At 44.8% G+C, this 12,365-nt stretch overlaps 1 protein-coding gene across 1 annotated transcript; it reads left to right on the plus strand.

Annotated features, from left to right (window-relative positions):
* The first annotated feature begins 4,469 nt into the window (after positions 1-4,469).
* LOC123079312 (uncharacterized) lies at positions 4,470-7,964 on the plus strand. The gene is made up of 4 exons (XM_044502059.1): positions 4,470-4,541; positions 5,272-5,514; positions 5,606-5,701; positions 7,950-7,964. Exons 1-4 carry the CDS (start codon positions 4,470-4,472, stop codon positions 7,962-7,964), a joined length of 426 nt encoding a protein of 141 aa, XP_044357994.1.
* The last annotated feature ends 4,401 nt before the right edge of the window (positions 7,965-12,365 follow it).

The raw sequence follows: 12,365 nt of genomic DNA on the forward strand, positions 1-12,365 counted from the left end.
CCTTGCAGTAACATTTTCGATGTCGTCTTTGTTTTAGCACTACCAATTTTCCCTAGAACAGAGAGACCAACTTATCTATTCGTCAGCATTTCAGCTAATTCATGCATGTCATCTTGTTGCATTAACTCAAATATCTCATCTTTTATTCCAAAAGTCGAAAGGAGAGATAGTTTTGCGATTCATATAGCATGGTTGGGCTTTGCTCCAACTTGTAGTGTTAAAAATTGTATTCTTAGATTCGAATTTCATCATGCTAGGCCGTAGAGAAAGATTACGAAAGGAATCAGGGTCGACAGAAATAACTCCTTTGTAGCCACCATACCTCGTTTGAAAAGCTGAATAGTGAGCCATTTCTTTGGCAAATCTCTCAGACATCTTCCCAATACCATCAGAAAATATGTATTTAGTGCCATCAGTGGTGACTTCAATATCTGGAATCTCTTCCATAACCCGTGGTAGGATTTCAATTATTTTTCTAGAGATGCTGAACAGCTGGCCCGCTCTAGTCGCACACTAAAATATTGAACGAATTTCTTCAAAGTGGCCCATCCACTTTCTTATATCCTCGGCCTTCACGGAATCATTAGAATCAACCAACTAAACAGAACTTCCACGAAGTTGACTTGCTGAGAAGGCCAGGAATTCATACTTCTTTGGACCAAGGGAAAATCCTTCTTTCATGATGGATAAAATGAGATAATACAAACCACTTTTCTAGGGTCGAGAAAAGAACCTCATCCAGTTCTAGCAGAGATAGCATCTAGAAAAAATATCCAAGTTCCTAACAAATACCGAATAGGAAGATACTCAACTGCTAGCCTAAAACATCTTGAATGCTTTTCACACCACTTGTGACTTTACTGCGGACTTTTACCAGTTACATATGGCTGATGAGTTATGACCAAGCTTTTCTTTATGAATTTTAATATTGTTTGCAATGAGTAGGTTCTTATAAGGTTTCAAATCTCTCGTAATGTTGTGTGCAACAAATAGATACTGACCAGGTTTCTTACTCTTGCACACCTTATTAACATGTTCTGCAAAAAGATGCCACACAAACACAAAAGGCTTGGTGAGTTTTGTTGGAGAGTGCCATCAACTAAAAGAGAACTCAATTGTAATCTTACATTGGGTGAATTTTGTTTTCCAAGTTACACTTACACCTGTTAATTTTGCGATGGCATTGGGCTTGTTTGGTCTAACTTACTCTAGTGCTTATGTTAGCCAGCCAATTCTAGCATAACTCAGTGATGGACCTGCTCTAGATCTAGCATTCGTGTATACAATCAACAGTTTACACGCCATTACTATGAACTAAAGCTCAAGATCGCACTGAGAGGTTACTAATTGATTCCATAAGGCATATTGGAGCACAAAATCATACTCAGAGAACAGAGCTGTAGACATGAAATGCCTGCAGATAAACATGTTGAATCTACAAACTACATAATCGCATAAAACATCAAGGGCTCTAATCTAATCTTACTATGTGATGCTGCCTGTCGATGCAGTTGATCCCATCATAGTGCTGCATCTCCACGTACTCTTCCCCGTCCAGCACCAACTTCTATGCCCGACAATGTAGCATGCTTAGATCGATGATTCAACAATAAAACATCGGTAATCCCAACAACATAAGAAGAGAGAAAAGGGCATCAACCTGGGGCTTGGCCTCGAGGTCGGCGGGCTTGTGAAGCTCTGATGAGCCGCCTCCAGCGGCCACCATGGCGTAGCCCGCCCTACTGTCCGACGAGTTGCTGCGCGGCGGCTTGGCCGGGCGTCTCGGGTCGACGTTGTCGAAGTACCCGCACCGCGCGCCTGGCCTCCACCCGCACCGCCTCCTCGGGCGGCAAGTGCGGTTCGTTCCGTGCCGGCCACGTCGCTGCCATGCATGTTTATCTGTAATGGGAGTATCATATACTAGTATCATGCATATGATACTAGTGTATGATACTACATTCGTATTGCATGATATCATATATTGGTATCATATAGGACTACATCTATTGTCATCCATGATACAAAGTAGCACATCATTTAATATGATACGGTATCATGATATTATAATCAAGGCTCTCTTTCTTCATTTAATTCTTTGCCACCTCATCATAATTGCGTTGACATGCATGATACTACCTATGATACTCCCATTACAACCAACCTTATATTCTCTCCTCTCCTTTTGGCTCGCTCGGTGGTCACCTGGGCGGAGAAGGCTGGTTTTGCGCTGGCGGCGGCGCCCTGTTTGGGCGGTAGGGCACAATTTTTTTCTTAACTGGGTAGAGCACAATTGGGCAAGCTACATGCCGTGAACGCGATAGTCGTTCTTTTTATGGCCAAAGAGGTAATCGTTGATCCTATAATCCGCTCCGTCCATTTGTTTCGAAGCTTGTCAAAATTCAAAATGAAAATGTCTTTCATAAGAGGGTTTGCAAAAAAATGATTTTTTTCAGGAAAAACTGAATTTATTTTTTGCAAGGGAAGAAAAACTTGGTGATAGAATGATTGCATGGATGTTCAACTCTGCACACAAATACATAAGATTTTTCATGGTAGATTAGAGTGGACCAACAATTTCCTCGGAAATCATGGGCAATGAAATCATAAGAAAGAAAAACCTAATGGATTGTGACATTATTAATGAAACAATCCACGTACGAAAAATTGCTAACTACAACCTTATAACATTTCTTTGAATTTTTTATGGAATTAGAGAGGTACTTTGGGATTTAAGACCTTGACGCCATCATCTTTGGCGCGAAAACCGTGAATCATAGATTTCAAAGCTGAAGTTGTCAGCGTAAATGTGAAACTGAGTAATTATTGGTATGCCTTTAATTGATTCTCTTTTGTATTACTGCCAGTCCATGGATAAATTTGTTATGTCTTTACATTCTTCATCCTCTCTAAAAAAGGGAGAGCCCTACCTAACCCGGATGTTGGTTTCCTTGGTAAACCCGCACATCACACTGTAAATTGCATGTGTTTGGCACTTATCAAAGTTCCATCGCGCTTTGTCGTTTTGTTCGTTCGCTACATGGGCACATCGCTTTTCTTCTCTCGGCCTCTGGTTTCTAATTGCCCACATCTTCTCTTCCAGTCCACGACGAACTCCACCGCCCATCCTTCCACGCCGCCGGCGTCAAAGAGGGGGGCGTCGCTATACTGCGATGCCAAAAATGAGGGCCATGCAACCTTCACCGTGACTCCGTGAGAAGGCCCTATTTATCTCGGCGAGTATGAGATACTGTCATACCGAGTGTGGACACCTTTTCTAGGCTGTGATTTCATATTAGGGGCTTGATACAAAGTTTAGAATGCTAGGCACTGACAACAAGATTCTCTAAATTACAATATGGTATGTCTTATGAGAGTTCGAGAAGAACATATTGGTCATGCACAACTTAACCAAAACAAAGACTCAGCTATCGAATGGTGATTTATGTGTTATTAGAGCATCTACAGCCGAACATGGTAAAATTCGGCCCCTCAAACACTCGTGGGAGCGTTCGGGCGCATCCGCGAGCACTGACAGGTCAGTCCTCAAATATCGTCGTCCACGTCCATGTATCTCATATCTGACCCCCCCATATCTATACTAAACCATGCAACATTGATTAAAAAAATGCGTGTATTATGAGCGGACAGACAAATGCACAATCCGTTCACCAAAAGATCACAAACCGGATGTTTGAAAGATAGCCAAAGTTCACATAATGCACATAATACGGTAGACAAATTCAAACTACATCCAAGAACTTGAAATTGAGGTGAAGAAGATGGATCTTCACGACTTCCTCGCCGGCCCTTTCCCCTTTCGGTCAATGACACTGCTGTAGGCATCGGTGGCGGGTGGAGGATCGCCTGAGTCATCAGACGAGGCGTTGTGGTCGTCACTGTCGGAGGAGGAGAGGACGACCAGCCCTTTGAGCCGTCGGACGGCCCTGTCTTTCTGACGTTTGAGCTTCGCCACTTGAGTTGCCTCCACCGCTACCTCCACTGCCTCGCGCTTTGACTGCTCAATGGAAGCTGGAGCTCCTTGGCGTTCTTTCGAAGGAGCCGCCGAGCATCCGTCTCCACCGTTGCAAGCGACCGGCGGTACACCCAAGCGAGGAACCACTCGTCCTCATATCGGTGGCGCACGGACTGCTCCGCCGCCTTTGTTTCCCTTGCCCGATGCCTCTCGCGGCGGGCGGCGCGCGCCTACGATTTCGGAGTGCCTGTCCGTGCGGGCGGTGCAGGCACTAGCACCCGCCGCTGCCTCGCGTGGTGCAGCAAACGACTCCTCGCAAAGCTGCACGTGGGCAGGGAGGTGCCTGCGCCGGTGTCCTCGCTGCGCCGACGGGGAGAGGCGAGGCGGCAGATCCGGAACTGCCCCCGTGTCCACCTTGGACCTCTCGAGGGCAATGTGGAGGGTCAACTCATCGTCGATGTCGGGGTCGGAGTCGGAGCGGCTGTCAGAGCTCGACATGGGCGCCGGAGTGGATCAAATCGGAGAAATCGAAGGAGGAGAAGAAGAGACGGAGCGAAATCGGAGTGAGGTAGGGTTTATGGATTGGAGATATTTGTGGGGACGGTGTGGGGTCGGGGTGGACCGGATTGACATGGCGGACGCGCCGGGTCGCGCCCGGGCCGATCTATATCCGCTCCATATTTGGGCTGGATATGAGGGGCGTCGGACAGCCCAGGCATTTGACGCCCATTTGAGACGCCCATCGAGGTCGAGTTTCGTGACCGGGCAGTCCGTCCGGATATTTGAGATGGATTTGAGGCGCCCGGCTGTAGGTGCTCTAAACTAGTCTCTGTTCATGTTTAGATGAAGCTTCGAAGCAAATGGAATCGGAGAGAGTTACGTGTGGTGTTCGTCAGGAGTCACGATCACAGCCTATAAGGACGGATTATACGCAAAAATCACTATTCTGACCTGTGAATGAAACAATATCACAAAATGAATCGTTGGCGAAATTTTTTCACCCGACTGACTTTTTGTGTAACGCCCGACAACTATGCGTCATACTGCACTGTGCAGCATCTGACCGACAGACGTTGCACGTTCACAGGTTAAATTTGTCGTTTTTGCCCGGATTATAGAAACACGGATTACCGCTTTCATCATCAGGAAACGACTATCGTGTTCACGGCATATCGCTTGCCCAATCGTGCCCTGCCGAGTTTAAAAATATTGTGCCCTACCGAGTTACTACCGCCGCCGCCGCCGCCGCCGCCGAGCCCGGAATCGGAGACTCAGGTGACCACCGAGCGAGCCAATAGGAAAGGATAGAATACAAGCCGCCCAGGAGGCGACGCGGCCGGAGCGGAGCGAACCGCTTTGCCGGCAGAGGAGGCGGCGTGGGTCCTCCAGGCTGCGGGTATTTCGACAGCGTCGCCCCGATACGCCCGGCCAAGCCACCGCGCAGCGACCCGTCGGACGGTGGTGCGGGCTGTGCCGTGGTTGCAGCGGGTGGCGACTTGCCGGAGCTCCGCAAGCTCTGCGATCTCGAGGCCAAGCCCCAGGTTGACGCCCTTTTCTCTTTCCGGGAGTTCGAATTTCTGACGTCATACTGCTGAACCCATCGATGTAAGCGTGTTGCGTTGTCGTGCACAGAAGCTGGTGCTGGATGGAGGGGTTGCGAACGGGGAAGAGTACATGGAGATGCAGTACTACTATGGGATCAACTGCATCGACAATCAGCATCACACGGTAAGATTAGATTAGAGCCCTTGGTGTTTTTTGTGTGATTATGTAGTTTGTAGATGCGACATGTTTGTCTGCAGGCATTTCGTATCTACTATTGTGTTCTCGGAGAATAATTTGTGCTCTAGGACGCCTTATGGAACCAATTAGTAACCTCTCACTGTGAGCTTGAGCTTTAGTTCATTGTAATGGCGCGTAACTATAGGTTGTAGATGTTAGTCCCAAACTATAAGCCTCAAGTGCTGTGTACTAGTACGTGTGTGTGCGCTCAACCGGCTGTGTGCAAGCATATGTGTGTGTCCAACCCGTGTACACCAGCGTCCGCTCTTCGTCTGATCCTCTGTAGCTAGCTACGCTGCAGCTTGGGCTAACATTAGACACCAATGATAGATCTAGAGCAGGTCCATTTTTGAGTTCTTCTATAATTGGCTGGCTAACACAAGCACTGGAGTAAGCTAGATCAAGTAAGCCCAATGCCATCGCAAAGAGGTGTAACTTGGAAAAAAAAATCACCCTACTTAAGATTACAATTGAGTTCTGGTTTAGTTGATGGCTACATATTGTCATATCAGATGGTACTCTATGACAGAATGGAGTAGCAAATGGGCAGCAGTGTGCCAGCAATAGGTTAATCTTGGGAAGCCATCAGTGGAAGTAGAATATTTTCATCACGGAGACACTCTCCAACGGAACTCCCCAAACTATGTGTTTGTCTGTCATCCATTTGGCAAAACACATTAGTGAGGTGTTCAATAATAAGAAACCTGGTAAGAATCTACTTGTTGCACACAACATAACAAGAAATTTGAAACCTTGTAAGAACCTAGTCGTTGCACACAATGTTCAAATTCCCATAGAAAAGCTTGGTCGTCAGCCATATGTAGCTGGTAAAAGTCCACACTCCATTGAAGTTCTCGATCCAGCAGTTCATTGCGTTCTTTGAGCGCGCCGTGAAAAGCATTCAAGATGTTTTAGGCTTGCAACGGAGTATCTTCCTATCTGGTACTCCCTCCGTCCCATAATGTAGGACTTTTTTTTGACACTACACTAGTGTCAAAAAACGTCCTACATTACTAGGACACCCTGGCAGGGAGATCTTTCATAGTGCTTGAGTGATAGATGAAGCCAGTTGTTTCTAGTTCAGGACTGGATCGGTTTGTCTCTGTAGCTTGGGAGTACATGGGCATAAATTGGAGGTTCCACACCTCTAGCATCCTCTTCAAAACCTATCAACTAAAAGAAGCATCGATTCTAGAAATAATGGTGGAGTACCAATTCCAGGAAATCATTAGAGCTAAAATGCAAACTTGCATAATTCTGCGGGAACATGCAAACCGGAAGGAAGCATGGATGAAGCTCATGGAACATGCAAACTGGAAGGAAGATTAGCAATAAACTCGGCAAATTTCTTTCATCAATTTTAACCAGCGCATAAGCTCTGTGTCCCAGCAACCCATGATTTCATAAGTGGATTCCATACTTACTTACTCTTGAGTTATCTTTACCTTAATAATTATGTATATTCAGAACTAAAATATTTTACTTGTTGATAGATTTATATGTGAAGCAAATTCTCTTCATTTATACTAGGTAGACCTTTCTTGCACATAATGGTTTGGCATCAACTTAAATTTGAACGGAAAATACTGTAACACGTTAAATTCCAAACTTTTCTGGTCTATATTGTTGATGCAAAATGCCTCATAAAATCTCAAGATCAGGATGAGTTTGGTTATGCATGCTGTTGTGAAGTTTCTATACTAAATATGAACTTTCACAATAGCACTAACAGGTCCTATAAAGTGCCATACCCATACCACCTTCAGCTTATAGTTCTCAATGAATTGACCGAATTTGAAGAGAAATTCCTTCCCAAGGTCAAAGCCAAAAAGTGCAGTTGGGAACTAACTTCAAATAACCAAAAGGCGTTATAACTTGGAACTATATATTACTATCAGCCAAAGTTGTAAAATTGGCGGGCTTTGCTTCTGTAATTAGAATATCAGCTAACGTCATCATCACATGTGTGTGGTATGTCATAGTAAATACCAATAATGAACTATGTACTAATTTGCATCCATCTCCATCATTAATTGATATGGAAGGCAATAAATAACGAAAACTACTAAGGATCATACAATGTAGGCGATTATTTAGTTATACATGTATGACAAACCTAGCAACAATTTATTACTTCCCTGTAGCAAAGCTGCGGCTGTTACTAAGCTAACTAAATGTGATTAATTTTGCGCAGTTTGCAAAAAAGTAAGACATATTGGTAGCTTCATCTCAACACAAATTAAGCATAGTTAGACAAATGCGGCTTCATCTCAACACAAATTAAGCATATAGTTATACGAATGCGATATACTTATGGCTCCTAGGCTACTCCCATGGATTGCTGAAAATAAACACTGTATGAATGCATTGTCCATAGCCAAACCCAAGAGGATAATAACTGCACTGCTTGTGCATGTTCAATTGGTCTGCATTCGGCAAAGGAAGTTCCTCATTTTACTTTTTGCTAGGAACTCTTAACGGATCCTTGTATATCCCTCACCAGGTCAAGGAACTTGAGCCTAGAAATGCACATAGGGGGAGAGCCCAGAAATGGGCATAAGGGCCAAACTGGAACAAGGATTATCTTAATTGCATCAGTGTTGGTGATTTCAAGGTCTTTTCTTGTGGAGCTGCCTATTGTCTCTATTCCATTTGAAGACTAACTTTGTTGTCACGAAACGCCCAAAAGCCCAAGACAAAACAAATCATCAAGTGTTAGTGATTCGTGCTGTTAGGCTCATTTACATAGCTTTATATGCGACCTTTTTGGGTATCAAATGGTAAGAGGTACTTGAGGAAATCCAATAAATGGGTTTTAATAAAATAATAAAAATATCATTGATATCAATGTCCAGTCAAACAGTACTGCTACGAAATGTGTGTAATGTGACATGGTAGTATGGGCCATCAAGCAACAAGTTACTTAATGTACAACACATTTATAACATCAATCTGAATTGGGAATTGTACCCCACGGAAACTCACTGTTTTATTTCATTCAGATGCAGAGGATACAGAAGTGGTACGTACACATAGAACCCAAGTATGTACTCAACCTTGTTCGATACATTCATCACACATAACTTAGTCGTTCTATGTGTTCAGCCTTTGGTCTGTGTTACGCGTTTTCCATGCGTGCATCTCACCGGAATCAATTAAGCAGTTGGCTTGTGCATGTATGTACGTATACGGCGGCAAGAATACATCCAGCTGCTTGCTTCTAACTTGCCAGTTTTGTCGAAGATCAATCAACCTTGTACATAGCATGCACTTGTGCGTCGATTCCCAACAACCACATGAGCTCGAAAGTCCACCGTCGGCACCTCTACCGGCCGAAAAAACAAGGCCGTCAAGAGCACTTCTCCTATAGTGATATCCAAACAATCACTAAGTGTAGCTTGGTAGGCACATACTGTACAACAATCACTTGATTTTACACATGGGACCGCATGGAGGAAGCATTGACACCAATATGCTTGGTGAGCCCATGCTTCACAAGGTCACACGCAATACTGATAGCACCTGCATACCTGACAAAAGATTTTGGTGTAGTGACCAAAACACCAAAATCCTCAAGCAACTACCATGGCCAAGTCATCTATATTGTCAAAAGAGCCATAGCTCACAACTCAACCTAAGCCGCAACTTGATTCTTAATCTTCTAGGCAATCAGAACCAGCAAGAAAAACACAATAAGCAGAAATCGATTGTCGATGTAAAGGATCACTGCCCAAGTAGCTTACGAATATGCCTGAAGCTGTAACAAACTGGAGTGTCTAAAGAAACCGAAGGAGGCAGCTGTTAAACCCGAGTGGGAAACGAGACATGACTCCGGATGTGAACTATATATAGGAGATATCGGAACGAGTGAAAGCTAGATAGGCAAGACCCCCAACATGATGGCAATAGCTAATCTGATCATAAAGTGGCTCACCATCAGAAGCTCGAAGGTGGACATTGAGGTCCATTGGAGTCTTAGTAGCATGCTGATGGGCAAGAGAAGCACAAGCAAGATGATCCTGGATGTATGTACTTCTTGTAGGTTATTTGTGTGTTTGAGAGCGTGTTAAGCATATCTCAAAAAATAGTGGAGTTTGAGTGATTCAACTCAAACACCTATTTCCTACAAAAATCCTTAAAAAATCCACAATGTCATCTACACAAAAGATTGTGAAGACCTGGCAAAGCAGAAATTTTACCAGAACATTGAAATCTCCGTCATTGAAGACGTTGTAGAACATCAAAATCTCTGTCATTGTAGATGTTGTGGGACCCCTCGCTCTTTTCTCGAAAATCCCCGCGCACACATCTTGATGCCGAGCATGACCCCTACTCATGCCCATCGGGTCTGGAGCGATATCTAGGAGGTCGGCCTTGCTGAAGAAAGCGCCCTGCAATGTAGTGTTCAAGTTGTGAAGCCCGCATAACTACCTCTCTCTTGTAGCTCATGGTACATCCCCATGTTTCCCCCCCTGTCCTTCATTGCTCCCATCCTTCTTCAACACAACTCTAGTGACTCTCCTGATCTCTTCTTGACTCGATTTTGTGAAGAGCACATAGCTTGACCAATGAGCCATTTTAGAGTGCGGGAGTGTGGAAGGAATAGCGCTAGGAGATGTCCCGGGATTAATCGAAGATTGCAACAATCAATGAGTATCATTATTGCGAGGGAGGTACACTTGAGTAGCACCTGGTTGTGGTCTCTCTGGTGGAGGTGTGTGGCCGTTTAATGTTGTCCTTTGCTGGAGATGAACAAGACAACATGAGTTTGGAGGGGATTCCGGGGGTTTGGGAGAAGTGCATCCAGCACACATTGTCATCATTGGACCTTTAAACTAATCTTGCCAACCAAGCTTTACAACATGAACACCGAGCAACACAGCCCGTTCTTCCGCATGGACGGCACATACCTGCCACTCATGGTATAATGTGCATTGCTATATCTCCATTGAGTAAAATGCATCTACTGTACTCAAACTTGTCTCAAGGCCGCACTTTGGTCAATGTACACTGGAAACCTCAATTTACAGTCATCAAAGACACTCAAAGGGCCCACCTATGGTCACCGCCACTCATATCATACGTATTTTGTTGACATACAAACCGTTGACCATTTGACTGCCCATGTAGGTATCTAGTATGACCTAGGCCCTCAGTTGTAGGTTTTCTTTTGCAATATAACCACTTAAATAAGTACCTACCCCATGACACTTCTTTTGAAGGAAAAAAATTAGCAACAACTTGATGGTCCTCGAGCTGGTCTACTCCATCGTCTTGCTTCCTGGTGATCCTCGCTCACGGCTATGTGTTGCCACATACCATGTCGGTGGCCGCAACCCTACTTGGAACACCACGCTTTATTGTGTTGTCCCCACTTTGTGACGAGATCCCTTCACATCTTGCTTCGTCTTGAGTGTGTACTCTGTCACCGCGACATCGGCGAGCTGACCTAGGCTACGTGCTACACTAGTAGTGCCGCCCTATTCACCGACATCCGCAACCTTTGCCTTGAAGGTACAATCTTAGCGTTTCTCTCTAGCTTTGCAGATCCGCCATAATTCTACATCGTTTGCGAATAGGGATTGGAGCTAGATTCTAGAGTTAGTGATATGGGTTAGACGTCCCAAGTATAGTTCTTCTAAAGATCCAACAAATTGTTGGCTTTGATTGATGTTTAGCAGGAAGCAGCGGGAGATAACATGGTGGCGATCCGAAGGTCAAGGATTAATTGAAAGAAAACAACTAATACAAGGCCCCTGAATGTGCACTTGTTCCTTTCTTGCCCCTATATATATGCTGGTGAAAACTAAAAGTATCTTTCACGTTGGATCCCCTGAATGTGCACTTGTTCCTTTCTTGTCCCTATATGCTGGCGAAAACTAAGAGTATCTCTCACCGTGGATCCCCCAAAGGGGGCTCAATGCATTTTTGCTACAGTTAGTCACCATAACTCCATTGCTCATCTGATGACGGCGACAATCTCATTTTAGCAATCTTGCCCCTGAGTGTGCACTTGTTCCTTTCTTGTCAAATCTCCCATAAGACTTTGCCCCCACGTGAAATGTGGCAATGCCACCCAAGTTGGCTAGCAACTTGTTGCACCTCACTCTTCAACGACCCGGGCTGGTTGGGCGATAGTTCCATTGTCATGGACTGCCACTGTTGCCAACACCTTCGCTGCTTGGAAGTAGTGCGCCCACATGTTCATGAGGTGTTGGATAGTGGTGGTGACTGGTTAGTGGTCTGGTCACCAAAGATAGTTCATGTTTGATTAGACCGGGAGGGGAGTAATGAAGTGAGTCTACTTGCGATGGTGTGGGCTGGTGTATCCGTATTCGTTAGCCAAGTATGCATCAACCTTTGTTGTGGCGGGTACACGACGACCAAAGAGATTGCGCGTACGCAACAATCCAAGCCTCTTCCATAAATCTCAACAACGACACCAACGACACTATCAAGTGTAATTTTGAGAGCTTCGAGAATTACTCCACCAAATTTGTCTACAACATGCAGTTCAAGGGATTGATCAAAACAAATTTCAAGTCCATCTTCTGGGAAACATGGGCGCCTGGAAAGCTCAATATCTTCGCCTAGCTTCTGCACCAAACTC

Source organism: Triticum aestivum, chromosome 1B (genome assembly GCF_018294505.1).
Source record: "Triticum aestivum cultivar Chinese Spring chromosome 1B, IWGSC CS RefSeq v2.1, whole genome shotgun sequence".
Lineage (NCBI taxonomy): Eukaryota > Viridiplantae > Streptophyta > Magnoliopsida > Poales > Poaceae > Triticum > Triticum aestivum.

Excerpts from the sequence above, each read along its gene's own strand:
- LOC123079312 (XM_044502059.1), top strand. The coding sequence starts at position 4,470 with ATGGGCGCCGGAGTGGATCAAATCGGAGAAATCGAAGGAGGAGAAGAA. Across the intron at positions 4,542-5,271 it reads CGGAGCGAAATCGGAGTGAG|GAAAGGATAGAATACAAGCC; the intron begins GTAGGGTTTATG and ends GCGAGCCAATAG. Across the intron at positions 5,515-5,605 it reads ATCTCGAGGCCAAGCCCCAG|AAGCTGGTGCTGGATGGAGG; the intron begins GTTGACGCCCTT and ends TGTCGTGCACAG.